This window comes from Nannospalax galili, unplaced genomic scaffold (genome assembly GCF_000622305.1).
Source record: "Nannospalax galili isolate Female #2095 unplaced genomic scaffold, S.galili_v1.0 scaffold634, whole genome shotgun sequence".
Taxonomy (NCBI): domain Eukaryota; kingdom Metazoa; phylum Chordata; class Mammalia; order Rodentia; family Spalacidae; genus Nannospalax; species Nannospalax galili.
In genome coordinates this window covers 1149345-1164679 of record NW_008336853.1, presented here as the reverse complement: position 1 = coordinate 1164679, position 15335 = coordinate 1149345, and the positions used below count along the sequence as shown (strand labels likewise).

At 50.4% G+C, this 15335-nt stretch overlaps 1 protein-coding gene across 11 annotated transcripts in view; it reads left to right on the top strand.

Annotated features, from left to right (window-relative positions):
• Tmem94 (transmembrane protein 94) overlaps positions 1-15335 on the top strand; it is a 42576-nt gene that overhangs the window by 19924 nt on the left and 7317 nt on the right. For 6 of the 11 annotated variants that reach the window (XM_029562693.1, XM_008831405.3, XM_029562690.1 and 3 more), the window contains exons 1-14: positions 438-670; positions 7343-7462; positions 7726-7853; positions 8134-8270; positions 9690-9892; positions 10678-10829; positions 11171-11273; positions 11459-11545; positions 11774-11890; positions 12221-12277; positions 12575-12679; positions 12814-12978; positions 13209-13418; positions 14813-15128. In XM_029562693.1, coding sequence (XP_029418553.1) covers positions 617-670; positions 7343-7462; positions 7726-7853; positions 8134-8270; positions 9690-9892; positions 10678-10829; positions 11171-11273; positions 11459-11545; positions 11774-11890; positions 12221-12277; positions 12575-12679; positions 12814-12978; positions 13209-13418; positions 14813-15128 — 1954 coding nt within the window. In that variant the 5' untranslated portion in view covers positions 438-616. Of the gene's footprint in view, positions 1-437; positions 671-7342; positions 7463-7725; positions 7854-8133; positions 8271-9689; positions 9893-10677; positions 10830-11170; positions 11274-11458; positions 11546-11773; positions 11891-12220; positions 12278-12574; positions 12680-12813; positions 12979-13208; positions 13419-14812; positions 15129-15335 lie in introns of those variants that run through there. The other 5 variants (XM_029562691.1, XM_029562695.1, XM_017797709.2 and 2 more) reach the window with 2 other exon arrangements.

Sequence of the window (15335 nt, the reverse complement as noted above, 5' to 3'; positions counted from 1 at the left end):
CTAGTGACCTGGGGGCAGTGGAAAAGTAGTCTGTGAAGAAAGCCAGTATGTCCCCTAGGGTACTCCTGGGTAGCCAGCATTTGCCCTGGGACTCCAAGCACGTGGCAGCTTCTCTTGTCTGTCCATGTGTCCCTCTGTCCATCTTGGCTATCCTCTAGCTGCATCTCTCCTCCCTGCTCACCCTGCACTGGCCTCTCTAAAGGACCGAACTGTTGGACACCTGACAGAGTATGGACAAACTTTTGCCTTCATCTCTCCATTCTTCACCTGCCTCCTCCCTCTCGCTCTCTCCCCTCCCTCCTTCTCTGCCTCCCTCCCTCTCAGGGTTGCAGTTGCAGCCTGCTGCCTCTGCCTCCGCCTCCTCCTCCTCCTCCTCCCTCCCTGAATCTGCAGTGTGACTGGAAATAGGCTGAATTAATCAGCAGATTGAAGCTCGGCACTGCTGTGACCAATTCTCTGCAGTACCGGCTTCTCGCTCACTCACGTTCCAGCCCTCTCCCCTTTTCTCCCTTCCTTTCATACTCTCCTTTCTCCCTCTGTTCTGTTTCTCCCTCTGTCCTTGAGGGTAGTGTTGGAAGTTACTATACCTGACTGCTTGTCCCACAGGCTCTGCCCCATGCTCTTCAAGCAGGCAGAGCTATGGATGTCCCACCAGGGCAAGCACAGCACAGTGAGTATGCCAGCTTGACTTTCACAGTCTAACAATGTCTCCTTTTCTGCTTATGAGGGAGTTTCTGAGTTAGTGGTTGCCAGAGGAGTCCTGAAGATCTTGCAGAATAGGAGGCAGCTGGAATGAGCCTGAGGTAACCAGGGTTTTAGAGGATATTGGGACCGAAATCCAGAAAGCTAGCATATCTTGGAACTGCTAGCCAGGTGTTCAAGTTACCCAGAGCAGTCCTGGGGATTGAGTTTCCCAGAGGGCCATCCTGCCAAAGGATGCTAGGACCCAAGGCTTCATGCATAAGTGACAAAAACTCTGGAGTGCCTCTGTGGTGACGGGACTTTTTTTCTGCTGTATTTCTTGGGTAACTGAGTCAGGAGTCAGGGTTGGGATGGTTTCTTCTAGGCTTTGGGGAAACAGGTATGTGAAAGTGCTGAGCTCTGTAGGAGCTTTTAAGAATAAGGGAGAAGACCGAGCAGCTGTCCTCGGCCTCTAATTCACCTGGCTGCAGATGAGTCCAGATGTGCCTGGCCAACTCAGAACCTGGGTAGTGGCTGAGTGTAGTTCAGTGACTTGGGTTTGTGCTGAGTTCAACTTTGGGTCCTCTCTGCCTGTACTTATGAAAGCAGCTGTGATGGGGGACCTAGAGAAGGGGCTCCAGCCAATTATAGCTAGTGGTCATCTGCCATCAAGGCTATGAGTCAAGGTCTAAATTTGTGACTTGTCTACCTGAGAGCAGAGCCTTGATTCTGCTCTTTCTGAAACAGATGAAATAAGAAGATGAACAGTCACCATACAGAGAACCTCAGAGTGTTCTGCAAGGAATTGGGCCGGGGAGGGGGATGTTGGAAATTTCTGGGTAAGGTAGGTGCAGGGGAGCTCAGGTGCATCAGTTCTTGAAAGGGTCATTGGACCGTCTGATGCTTAGTTATGTACTTTGACAATGGGTCCTGCTCAGAGGCAGATTCCTATTTGTGATTTGGCAGGCAGAGTCCTTTTGCCCTCATTTCCCCAAAATGCCATGTCTTGTTGGTGTTCCCCTTGAATGATGGAACAGAGAGCCAACCCGGCTTGCAGTAGCATACAGCCTCCCCTGAGTTAAGAATGCCCTTCTACTTCAAGCTGTTCTCCCCTTGGCTCCAGTTTCTGAGCACTTACAATAGTGGGCTGTGACTGGTTCTGCCTGAAAGTCTTCAGTATCCTCCTTTCCTAGTCTATCTGGGGTAGAGGCCTCACTCCTGGTCCCAAGACTGTCTCTAGAGGGGCCAGCAGCAGGGTAAAGTGGGAGTTTTTAGCATGTGGGAAATAGAAATCTCTTGTTAGCTTTGGGAATTTAATTAAGGCATATCAGAATTTTCTTCACCCTTCTTGACCTCAGTGGGCAAGAGAAGCAGACTTTCGACTGTGACTGTTGACTTTGGCTATTGATTTCTCAGAGAAAAGGAACTTGCTGCAGTCTATCCAAGGGTGCTAGGCACATGGGGTAGCCTATCTAATTCTGTGTGGAGAAGAGTGACTGTGTCTGTTTTCTGCCAACCCATTCTGAGTCTCCTTCAGAAAGTACTAATCTTCCAGTGAGCACTGTAGCTAGAGCTCTTCTGTCATGTGGGGGAAAGCTAAAACACGATGAGGATAAACAGAGATTTGACCCTTAACTCAGGCCCTCTTACCACAGAGGGGTGAGCCAAACAGGCTTAGTTAGCATTTGGGTCAGCACAGTAGAAGCTTGTGGAGAGTAGGCTGGCTCAGAAGGCTGAGTCCTTGCCACAGGGCCAGCCTGTGTGGGCGGGCACTTCCTTCGGGCAACATGTAATTACAGAATGGCTTATTTTCCCTCTGCTGTGCTGTCTTTAATCCCCTGTCTGGAGTTGGTGCCCCTAGCCAGACACAACATGCATGTGGGGGCAGACTCACACAGACAGCTCTACGAATGTCCTGCTCCAGGAGCATCTGCTACCCTCTGGCCATGCCTTCCAACCTGGAGAGACACAGAGTACCCAGGGCTGGGAGAGCAAGAGAGCAAGTGATGGCTGATGAGCAAGGGAGTCTTGCACATGGGTCTGTCAAGAAGGCAGCAGATGTCAGGTTGGCCATGGTGCAGCCCAGGGGAGCCAGTGAGTGCCTAAAGTCTGCTGGCCTGGCTGGAGGAGGCATGCTTCCCCGGTTCTCTAGTTTCTCGTCATAGCCTTTTTTTCTGTCTCAGGGAACTGTTCTTTCCTGGGCATGAGGTCCTAGGTCCAGGCCCAGCAGCTTCCCAGGTAACCATACAGTCCTGTGGTTTGCCAGGCTCTTCCTTTTTCCTTCCCAGTTCCCATCTCTTAAACATGGAGCCCTTACCCTTTCTAGCCAGCCCTTCCCACATCTTCAGTTTTGAAGGCATGGTCCAAGCATCCTGTCCATCCCAGGAAGGAGAGAGAGTAAGCCAGGAAAACTGAGTCCAAGTGGAGCAGGAGTAGTGTGAGGGAAGGTGCTAGGGGCCCAGGCTTCTTGCTCTGGCCCCAGGTCCTCTTCTTTTGGTGGGGAGGAACTGGCACAACCACTTTGGCCCAGCCCTTTATAGCCCTTTGTCTTCCCTCCTTAGAGCCCCCCCTGAAGGTCTCATCCCTTCTAGGAGATTGCATGATAGACCCTAGCCTCACTGAGCCTTTTTGTTTGTTTTGGACTCTGGCTTCTGGGAGGCCCAGGATCCTACTGAAGGGAGTTGGATGCTTGGGCGTGCAGTATTTACCCAGGCTGGGCTGTGGGCCCCCTGCCTGGAGGCCATCTCTTTATAAGCTGAAATAACTAGTTTATCCCCTCTGGGAAGAACCTCTTATCTCTTTAATTTATTAAAGTCACCATGGAGAGTGGGATTAGATGAGTTAGGCAAGGAAGCCAAGAATCTTGGGGTGAGCCCACTGTAGAAGCTGAGGCAGCCAATGGTAGGCAACGGGGGGCTCTCTTTCATGTGTGCCTCACAATTCAAGTTATGTGGCACTGAGACCCTGTTCTTTCAGGCCTCAGAGCCCCTCTCAGAGTCATGGAGGTATGTCTGCTGCCAGGGCTGAGGCCAAATAGCCAAGGAGAGAGAGATCTTTGGAGCTAGGCAGGGAAGAGAAGTTCAGTCAATAGGCAAAGCCAGAGCAGATCCCTGCAAGGGACAAAATGGGGCTGGGGTGGGGAGGGGCATTGGAACAGAGCAGAAGGCAAGGAGTTCATGAAACTTGGTGAGTGTGGTCCTGTGGCTCCTCAGGATTCCTTGGTGGACAGCCTTGAGTCCTTTTTCTTGATGTCTCAGTTCTAAGAATTCACAGCTTTTGCTTGAGAGCTTTTTCTGATGGAAACCACATGGAAGCACTTTGTGTAGCCCCTGGGAAAGACTTGTTGCTCCTTCAGGCACTCCATTTCTTGGGCCCATTCTTTGCCTTATCATTGTACAGCTGGTGGTCTAACAGATTTACCCCAATACCAGCTTCATCCCAGAAGTTACGTTGCAGTGCTAGGGTGGTGCCTGGTCATGCACCTTTTTAAAAAGCTATGGATGCTGCTGCAGGTTTGGGGTTGACATCCCTGACGAAGGTGTCCCTGGATCAGTGAAACTACTTGCACATTCATTCAGCAGGTATTCATGAGCTTGTGTGTACCCAGTAACCATCCTTCGTGATTCAGTGGTGATGGCTTGTAGAGAGAAAAGAATTCGTTACCTTTTTTCAAAGAACTAAGTCTAGTAGGAGAGCCAGACATGAAAATCTAGAATCAGTTCTGTAAGTTGCAGGCTGAGAGCCAGGTTGCCTTGGTGCTATTGGAATACAAACCTCCCTCTAAAGTGCAGCACTGGGTTTTAAGAAAATGTCCCTCCCAGAGGAGGTGATGTCTGAGCTGTCTTGAAGGAGTAAGAGTTGTCTGGTGGCAAATGTCCTTGGCCAGGAAGTACAGAAGGAACAGCAGGGGGAAGTGGGAAGTCACAGGACCCTAGGGCCTCACAGAGCAGGCACAGAGGTCTGGAGTAGGTTTTAAAGGTAAAGGAGAAGAAGTCAGAGAGATGGCTCAGCTGGTAAAGGTACTTGCCACCAAGCCTGGTGACCTGAGTTTGATTCCCAGGACCCACATAATAGAAGGAGAGAACCAACTCTTGAAAGTTTTCCTGACCTCCACATATGTACCATTTGCATGCACACGAATACACAGACACAGACACACAAACACAAATTTTAAAGTAAAGGGGGTCAGCTGATGAAGCATGCCTTCTCTGGTTATGGTCTTACAGTGGGTTTGGAAAAGGTAAAGATAGGGTGAGAATGGCTGGGTGTGGTGGCTCAGTCCTTTAATCCCAGCACTCAGGAGACAGAGGCAGGTGGATCTCTGTGAGTTCAAGGCTAGCCTGGTCTACATACATAGTGAGTTCCAGGTCAGCTGGGGCTACAGGAAGATCCTGTCTCAAAAAGACCTAAAAAAAAAAAAAAAAAAGGGTGAGAAGGAAGAGTAAGTGTGTAGAGGGGGAAGGCTAGGGTCTGGGATATTGTGACCACCCGGTAGTGGTAATATGGATGGAGAAGTGATTCTGGTAGGGAGGACTAGGGAAGATTAGGGGCTTGGGGCACACTTCCATTTCCTGTGAAGCAGCTGTGAGGCAGGTCAGTAGACAGGTCTGTGTCTGGGACAAAGGCCAGGCTGGGAGTGAAATGTGTGCCTTGAAAACATATAGGTGGTAGGTGAATTCACAACTGTGGCAGAGGTCTCCCTGGAAACATCTGACAGTTGGGGAGGATGGGCTGTGGGATGAAAGGAAGGAGAACAGTTGGAGTCCCAGACGAAGAAAACAGGAAAGGTCGGGTCTCAACAAAGAGTGACCCAGCCATAAGTTCCCTCAAGATAATTTGTCTGGTCCTTATGTCATCTGGTACTGTCCAGGGCCAGCTGTGATGATGGGTATTATAGAGTCACAGTATTGTCTTTCCCTAAGAACAGCTGCCTTTTTCCTGTAATTATGTCCTGCCTAATATTTTAGTGTTGCAAAATCCTCTCTTGCAAAATGGTGGTAATAGAAGGAGGTAGGTTTTTCTTTCTTTCTTTTTTTTTTTTTTTTTTTTTGGTCTTTTTGAGACAGGGTTTCCCTGTAGCCCCAGCTGTCCTGGAACTTACTACGTAGACCAGGCTGGCCTTGAACTCACAGAGATCCGCCTGCCTCTGTCTCCCAAGTACTGGAACTACAGGTGTGCACCACCACACCCGGCTTTTTTTTTTTAAAGACAGGCTAGTTTCTGTCTCACATAATCTGCCACCTGCCTCTGCCTCTTGAGTGTCGTGATTAAAGGTATACGCTATCACGTCCAGCCTTTAAAATTTTTTTTAAAAAATTATCACTCTGTGTGTGTGTGTGTGTAGGTCAGGCTACAACTTGTAGAAGTTGGTTTTTTCCTTCTACCACAGGGATCCTGGGGATTAAACTCAGGCATCAGACTTGGCAACACTTGGCTTTACTGCTGAGCCATTTTGCCAGCCCTAAGTTGTTCTTTTCTTTCTTTTTCTTTTTCTTTTGTCTTTTTGTTGTTGTTGTTGTTTTTCTTTTTGTCTTTTTGAGACAGGGTCTCCTTATAGCCCCAGCTGTCCTGGAACTCACCATGTAGACCAGGCTGGCCTCGAACTCACAAAGATCTGCCTGCCTCTGCCTCCCAAGTGCTGGGATTAAAGGTGTGTGCCACCACGCTCAGCCTTAAAAATATTTTTAAAAGATTATTTATTACTTTTATTTTATGTGTATGAGTGTGTTGCCTGCATGTATGTGAGTGCACCTGTGTTGTGCAATTCCGCGGAGGTCAGAAGAGGGCTTCAGATTCCCCTGGAACTGGAATTAAGGACGGTTCGTAGCTTCCATGTGGGTGCTGGGAATTGAACCTAGGTCCTCTGCAAGAGCAATCAGTGCTCTTAACCGCTGAGCTATCTCTCCAGCCCCTTTGTTTTGTCTTTTGAGACAGGGTCTCACTACATAGCCTTGGCTGGCCTGGAACTTGTTATGTAGACCAGGTTAGCTTCAAACTCACAGAGGTCCATCTGACTCTGCCGCCCAAGTGCTGGAATTAAAGGGGTGTGTCACCACCACACATGATTTCCTAAGTGTTTCTTAATGTCTTCCCTAGGAAAAATTAATAACTAGTATTTCAGAGTATTTTCTGGTCTGTGAAATCTGAAAGACCCTCAAGGTAAAGTAGGGAGTGGGTAGCAAGACCAGTTTGATGGGTCAGAGAGACTGCCCATGGTCATAGCTTGAGGGTCAGAGGAGTAGAATGAGTTGGGAAAGTGCTTTTTTATTGCCTTTTTTTTTTTTGGTCTTTTTTGAGACAGGGTCTCCCTGTAGCCCCAGCTGTTCTAGAACTCACTATGTAGACCAGGCTGGCCTTGAACTCACAGAGATCCACCTGCCTCTGCCTCCTGAGTGCTGGGATTAAAGGCGTGTGCCATCATGTCCAGCTGCTTTTGTTTTTAACTTGGCTTTAAAGAGTAGAGGGCTATCTATTGTACCCTTGAACATTTTTAGAATTCATCGTGGTTTGGCTATGGTTAAACCAAGGGGCAAGAGCTGGTGGTAGAGGAGGGAAAGTGAGGATTGGGAGGAGGAGGAGGAGCCTTGCACTATGATGGACAGCAGGCCTGGGCAGGGACCTGGGGCCTGGGGAGATGCTGAACATTTCTGCTTCCCTTCAGGGCGAGCCTTCCTTGGCCCTGGGCCTGTCTACCCAGAAAGCTCTCAGTGTCCTGAAGGAACAGCTGGAGGCTGTGTTGGAGAGACACCTCAAAGAGCAGAAGAAATGTCTTACGTGGAAGGTAAAGCTTCTCTGGGGTGGCCAGGGCATGGCTGGGATGGAAGAGAAGCAGGGGTGGGAGGGGGCTTGTCTCAGGGATGTCATATGCCTTGTCCCACTGGTCAGAGAAGACTCAACTGAGACTTTCTGCAAAGTCAGAAGTTCCAGTTCCCTTAGAGTAATGTCCTACCCCATTGGCCACAGGATATGGGGAGGCCGGGATGTGTGAGGAGGTAGACTGGAGCCAGTTGGGGTGCTTACTGCCTGCCTGCCATGTCACTATAGGAGATGTGGAGGAGCAGCTTCCTGCACCTCAATAACCGCTGTTCCTGTTTCCACTGGCCGGGGGCCTCTCTCATGCTGCTGGCTGTGTTGCTGCTGCTGTGCTGCTATGGGGGCCAGCCTGCTGGGAGGTAAGCAGGGAGCTACAGTTTCTGCAACTGCTCTATTCCATCCCCCAGGATGTCCCAGGGTTCTGAAGGGGCTGTTGCCCCTGAATTGCTCACATCCTGATCTGGGTATATAAGAGCCTCCTTTTCCTTAATCAGGGCCAAAGGCTTGACTGGAGTCAGGAAGCAGGCAAGACTTCTTTCAGAAGAGACCAGAGGGAAGGGGGATCTTGCGTTCTGGGGGATGGCTGGGAGGCCTTAGTCCCTGGAAATACATGCTGTTCTTTGCCTCTCTCAACACTAGCCATGGAGTGGAGCTGGTAAACGCCTCTGCTCTGTTCCTGTTGCTGCTTCTCAATCTCATCCTCGTTGGGCGGCAAGATCGGCTGAAGCGCCAAGAGGTGGAGCGCAGGCTCCGGGGCATCATCGACCAAATCCAAGGTGAGACTGAGTCAGACCAAAGTCGGAAAGATGCCCTGTGAAATGTCAGAGGATACCCAGGCTATCATCCCTGGGGTTAGTGGATGGCCCTGCCCTCTTAAGCAGGGCAGCAAGAGCTGCAGGAAGGCTGTAGGTACCAGGCAGTGGTCTGGGCAGGCAGGAAGCTGATGGTGGCACTGTGGTCTCTCTAATGTTGGGAGACTGACAGAGAAGACTCTGTCTCTTGGCAGGAGGGCAGTTGGGAGCTTTTTTCAAGTCTGTCTTATCTGGCGGGATTGGGCCAGAGGAGTGGGAAGCAAAGATGCCTACAGGGTTAAGCAGAGAGATAGGGGCTCAATATGAGCAGCCCAGTTTCTAAAGTAGAGAAGAAGATCTCTAAAGGAGAGGGTCATTGCCCACATTGTGCTGTCCAGCTGGCATTTATTATGCTCCGACTGTAAACCAAAGGTTACATGAAGCTGCTTGAAAGACTGTGGTTTCTGCTTCCAGGAGCATGTGGTATTGTCAGAAAAGCAGCGCCACCTGCTCTCAGTAGGTTTTTCTCTGAAAATAATGGGCAAAGATAGTGAAGTGCTAAGTGAGAGTTTGTTCATTTATTTTGAAATGATTAATTAATTGCAACCAAGTGCAAGGTACTAGAAGTCTGAGGTGACCAAGAAAGATGGGCCCTGCTCATTGGGAGCTTAGTCCCTTGCTCAAGAGCATAGTAGCATAGTCTCTAACTGGGATTTAGTCATGAGAGGATCCCCTGCTTGTCTACACAGCACAGCACCTTTAGGGAGAGAAGCAGGACTGGAAAAATTAGTGTTGGCCTAACTGTCTAGTAACCATACAAACAACAAATGAACAGTCCAGGACCCAGCAAGCCAGGTCTATGGCAACAAATGTCTCCTACAGCTCCCTCTTGTTCCTTCAGGTCATCATAGATGTCACATGTGGCTTCTCAGAGCCTCTGCCACAAGCTTGTATCTTACTGTTTACTCTCTCCTCTTACTGTTCATCCTCCCATTATGAGCCCTGATCTGTTCGAGAGCCCCTGTTTAACCTGTTGAGTGCCTCTGTCCTGCTCACCTCTACCTGGATTGCTGTTCCTTTCTTATTGCCAACTGATAAAGTTTTGCCCATTTTTCCCGGCCCATCTCACATCCTCTTTCTTCTTGGAAGTCATCTTTCATGGCCTGGCAGATAGGTTTACTCCTTCTGTACTCCCCTCCCACAGTGCTGGATCTTTGTTAATATACTTGGCACTTGATGCCTGATGGAGGCTGCAGTGGAGGAATCTTAGGGAAGACATCATTGAAACAGAAGAAGCATCTGAATGTGTAGAGTAGCTTGTGCAGACCTGAAAAAGGCTGAAGAGCAGGTAACACTGCCTAGGTGTATATTGGGGCTGTTGTCTCCATTTTTGTGTTCTCTCAGATACTCTCAGGGATGGAAAGGAGATCAAGTGGCCAAATGCCATGTATCCAGACCTCCATATGCCCTTTGCACCTTCCTGGTCCCTGCACTGGGCCTACAGAGATGGACATCTGGTAAACCTGCCAGTTAGCCTGTTGGTAGAAGGAGACATCATAGCCCTGAGGCCTGGCCAGGAGTCTTTTGCCTCTCTGCGGGGCATCAAGGTAGTAGAAATTGCTGGGGAACATGTGAAGGCAGTTGGGAGTCCCTGGGTTGGATCTTGAAGCTTCCTGCCCAGCAGGGAGGCTTCACAAGGGCTTGTAGACAGAGGTAGAACCCCCTCTTCTTCCTCTTCCTGCTGGTCTGTCGTTTCCTGGATCTTTAAGTGCTAGGAATCCAAGTCCCACACAACCCACCCCCAACAGGCTAAATTGCTAGTGAATGGACCCTGACCTTGGAGCCATTTCTATTTAACTGGCTATGTCCAGGAAGATTGGCCTTGCCAGGCATGGTAGTACACGTCTGTAATTGTAGTGCTGGGGAGGCTGAGGCAGGAGGATTGAGAGTTTGAGGCCAGTGTGGATTATGTAGTAAGATTATCATAAAAAACCAAAACCCTCCTGGTGTTGGGGGCACACACCTTTAATCCCAGCACTTGAGAGGCAGAGGCAAGTGGATATCTGGGAGTTCAAGGATAACGTGGTCTATGGTCTACGTAGTGAGCTCCAGGCCATCCGGGGCTACAGGGAGACCCTTTCTCAAAAAGAGCAAAAGAAAGCCATGCGTGGTGGCGCATGCCTTTAATCCCAGCACTCGGGAGGCAGAGACAGGCGAATCTCTGTGAGTTCAAGGCCAGCCTGGTCTACATAGTGAGTTCCAGGCCAGCTGGGGCCACAGGGAAACCCTGTCTCAAAACGACCAAAATAAACCCCCCCCAAAAAACAAACAAAACAAAAACAGCCCCCCCAAAGACTCTGATGGAGCCCTTTTGCCCCATCACTGCCGGCAGGATGACGAGCACATTGTCTTAGAGCCTGGAGACTTGTTTCCCCCCTTCTCTCCACCACCTTCACCCCGGGGGGAAGTGAAGAAAGGGCCACAGAACCCTCAGCAACATCGGCTCTTCCGTGTCCTTGAGACTCCTGTGATTGACAACATCAGGTAGCAGTGTCACCCACATCTTCCTGCCCTGTTGTCTTCTCCCTCAATGCTTCCTGTGACAAGGAAGGAGCCTCATCCACCCCAGGCCCTGCTGATGATAGGCATTGCCCCAGCTTCTTACCTCAAGCTCTCGTGAGCATTCTTAGACTGAGGGAACACCTAAAGGAGGTTGCCATAGTCCCCTTCCCCAGTGTACCATGTGGCCAGGGCCAGGGTGAACTAGGGGCTTATAGGACTTGATGTTTGGTGAGGCTCTGTCCAGGAGAGAGGCCCAAATTCCTTTCAAGGTACAGGCTTCTGGCCTCTTTTCCCAGGAGAGACTGAAGATTGTCTTTTTGCAGATGGTGCCTGGACACAGCCCTGTCCCGCCCAGTCACTGCTCTGGACAATGAGAGGTTCACAGTACAGTCAGTGATGCTTCACTATGCTGTGCCAGTGGTCCTGGTGCGTGAGAGGCTTTGGGGTAGGGGAGAGGGACACACATGGGTGAGCCTCAGGGCCCAACACAGGTGACAGTGCATGTAGAGGGGTCAGAGTGAGCCTGTGGTGTGAATGGCAAAGGAAGGGGCCTATAGGTCAGTTCCTCCCTAGGGGAGGGCATTAATGCTGTGTCCATCCTCTTCCCACAGGCTGGCTTTCTCGTCACCAATGCCCTGCGCTTCATATTCAACGCACCTGGGGTCACTTCCTGGCAGTATACCCTTCTCCAGCTCCAGGCAAGAATGGCATTTCTTCGTGGTGTGCTTTCCTGTCTGGTCTCTCCCTCTCTGCAGCCCAGAGCTTACTCAGGATTTAGCTTACAACCCTTAGTCTCCTTTCCTTCCTGCTCCCTAGATAACTGTCCCTTTCTACCTAAGGGATGGCTATGTGGCAGGGCATCCCTCCCCTTCCTCCCAAGCCAGCAGGCTCTTTAGGAACCTGGCTTGTGGTTTGCTCTTTCTCAGGTGAATGGCATGCTACCCATCCTCCCCCTGCTCTTCCCAGTCCTCTGGGTCTTGGCTACCGCCTGTGGAGAAGCTCGTGTCCTGGCCCAGATGAGCAAGGCCTCACCCAGCTCCCTGGTAGGTTGTTCCAAAGCATCTAGAAGACAGCGGCAAGAACAAAAAGAGGGAATTGGTTGTGCCAGGAAGTGGGACAGATGTGATCCCAGTCGGGTCAGCATATTACAAGCCCTGGGCAGATCTCTAGGGGCTCAGGCTCTTTCTGACACCAGGTAGCCTCCACGCCAGGCCCAGGTATGGGTGAGTGTCTCCTCTGCATACCATCAATGGGGAGTTGGGATTGCCTGATGAGGTTATGAGCCTCACTGGTGCAACACTGCATTCAGTTGGTAAGGTGATCTGTGTGAAGGCAGCTTTTTCCTCACTGAAGCTCACCTCCTCTCTGTACAGCTAGCCAAGTTCTCAGAGGATACTCTCAGCAGCTACACTGAAGCCGTCTCCTCTCAGGTACACTGCTGAGAGGAATTTTGCTCCAGGCCCCTGCACTCACAGAACCCTGTGCCCTTGGGCTCTTTCTTGGAACCCTGTTAGAGCCTTGAACCTCCAGCTAAGCTCTTGGAGCACTGCTTTCCCCCAGTCTGTGTTGCATGTAGGTGTGACCCAGGTCTGAGCCTATAACAATACCTTGTCCTAGAACCCCAATCTCCTGGACTCTCTTGGATTTTTCTTGATTTGGGCCCTAGAGGCTATCTTGAAGGAAATAAGTCTGACCCTCAAATGGCCTCACAGACTGTCTCCCACCAGGAAATGCTACGCTGCATTTGGGGTCACTTCCTGAGGGTGATCCAAGGGACATCGCCAACGCTGAGCCACAGTGCCAGTCTGCTGCACAGCTTGGGCTCTGTCACGGTGAGGAGGCCCACCAGGGAGGAGGCACCTGTCGTACTATCTGGCTGGGTCTGGACTGCTCATCTGTTACTTATGTGGCCACTGGGCAGTTAGGTCAATGCTAAGTCTTTTTTCTAATCCTTCCTTCCCAAAAGGTGCTGTGCTGTGTAGACAAGCAGGGAATCCTATCATGGCCAAATCCCAGCCCAGAGACTGTGCTCTTTTTCAGCGGGAAGGTGGAACCCCCTCACAGCAGCCATGAGGACCTCACAGATGACCTGTCCACCCGATCTTTCTGCCATCCTGAGGTAGAGGAAGAGGTATGGCCAGCTTCCATGGAATTAGGTTTGGCTGCTTAGCCTCAGAGACTGACCTATGGCCTTGGGAGGGCTAGACTCAGGAGGGAAAAAAGGGCTTAGACATTCTGGGAGCTTTTTCTGAGTATTTGAGGGAAAGGACAAAGCAGTAGGGGGCCCAGAACTGCCCCGCCCTCCTGGTCCTCTGGAGCCATGGGACTTTGGTCCTAGACCTATGCTCCTGTTCTTCTCAGCCCCATGAACGAGATGCCCTCCTTCCTGGCTCCCTGAACAATACCCTGCACCTTTCCAACGAGCAGGAGCATGGTGACTGGCCTGGTGATGGTCCCAAGCCCTCTGAGCCCTACTCTCATCACAAAGTGCATGGCCGCAGCAAACACCCGTCCGGATCCAATGTGAGCTTCAGCAGAGACACCGAGGGCGGCGAGGAAGAACCTAGCAAGGTGAGAGGAGGGAGACAGAGTGGAGAAGCCACCTTGTGTATCTCAGGCCATCCTGCCCGCATTGACAAAGGGACACAGCTCAGTTTGAACCAGTGAGATTTGGAAGAGTACAGGAATCAGATACAGCCTCTCTTCCTAGAGCTTCCAAGCCTGGGTCAGCAGGACAGCCTTCTGAGATCTGACCTGAGCCTTTTGTATGATGGTGCCTTGTCCTAGTTCAGTTCTCCCCAAGTTAGCAGCCTCATAATCAGAATCTTCTAAGCACACCAAGCCAAGGCTCCCAGGCACCTACTTTCCCCTGGCTGAATTAAGACTCATTGTTTCCTTCCTGCCGGTCCACCCCAAAATTGGTACTGTCAGTGTCAGCCATATAGGTCCTATTTAAAAATATTTTTTATTAATTTGAGAATTTCATAAAATATATTTTGATCATATTTAGACCCCCTCCCCCTTCTCCACCCTCACCTTACTATACCCCTAACCTCATGTCCTCTATTATCATTTGTCTTTTTTTTTTTGAGACAGGGTCTCCCTGGCCTGGAACTTGCTATGTAGACCAGAGATCTGCCTGCCTCTGCCTCCCAAGTGCTGAGATTCAAGGCATACATCACCATGCTTGGCTCTGTTTGTCTTTTTTTTTTTTTTTTTTTTTTTTAAGAAAAAAGGCCACCAGGCGTGGTGGCGCATGCCTTTAATCCCAGCACTCAGGAGGCAGAGGCAGGCAGATCTCTGTGAGTTCAAGGCCAGCCTGGTCTACATAGTTCCAGGACATCTGGGGCTACAGAGAGACCCTGTCTCAAAAAGACAAAAAAAAAAAAGAAAAAAAGAAAAAAAGCCTACTAAGTTGAATCCCTATTTCCAAATGCTCCTGGGTGTGAGTCTATCTCCTGGAGTCTGGTCAACCTACCAGGTGACACAGTGGCTATCAATTGCCAGTGGATCCTCAGCGAGGGCTGGGGCTTCTTTCTTACTTCCCCCATCCATGCTGAGTTTTTGTCTGACTTGGACACAGGTCTTGGGCATGCTGTCACTAGCACTGCGGGTTCATATGTGCAACTGCCCTGTGGTGTCCAGACAACACAGTTTCCTTGTATTCATCTAACACCTCTGGCTCTTATAATCCTTCTGCCCAGGTGTAGGTCCCATTTTTGATCCTAGCCAAAAGGATCAAAATCAGTGGGTACAGATCCTAAAGGCAGACAGGAGGACAGGGAGAGGCTCTCAGTAGGGATAAGAGGATATGAGCATGGTCACCCTCCTGGGAAGATGGGCTTTCTTTTTTCATCTTCCCCAAGATGAACTTTCTTGTGGGACCAGTTTGGGGCCTATCTGGGAATCAGAGCCTGACCTGACCTCCTCCCAGCCTAGGGCTCCTCTTCTCCCATTTCCTCCAGGTCCAGCCTGGGACAGAGGATGATCTCTATGAGACTGAGGACTTTGTATGTGACTACCACTTGGAGATGCTGAGCCTGTCCCAGGACCAGCAGAACCCCTCGTGCATCCAGTTTGATGACTCCAACTGGCAGTTGCACCTTACCTCCCTCAAGCCACTGGGCCTCAATGTGCTGCTGAACCTGTGCAATGCCAGCGTCACTGAGCGCCTGTGCCGCTTTTCTGACCACCTGTGCAACATTGCCCTGCAGGAGAGCCACAGTGCTGTGCTGCCTGTGCACGTGCCCTGGGGCCTTTGTGAGCTGGCTCGTCTTATTGGTATGGCATTGTGGTGGTGGAAGTGGGATGGAGCTGTCTGAGTGACTGCTAGCCTCTCAGGACAGGCTGGGCACTGACTCCAAGTAGATCTGTCCCTGGCATAACATTCCTTTGTCATGAACTCTTTAAGCTTCTATTTCCTTTTAATAGACACTGAAGGAGTGGCAGAGCTTTCTAATCTGGAAAGATGAGTAATTGTTGGAACAC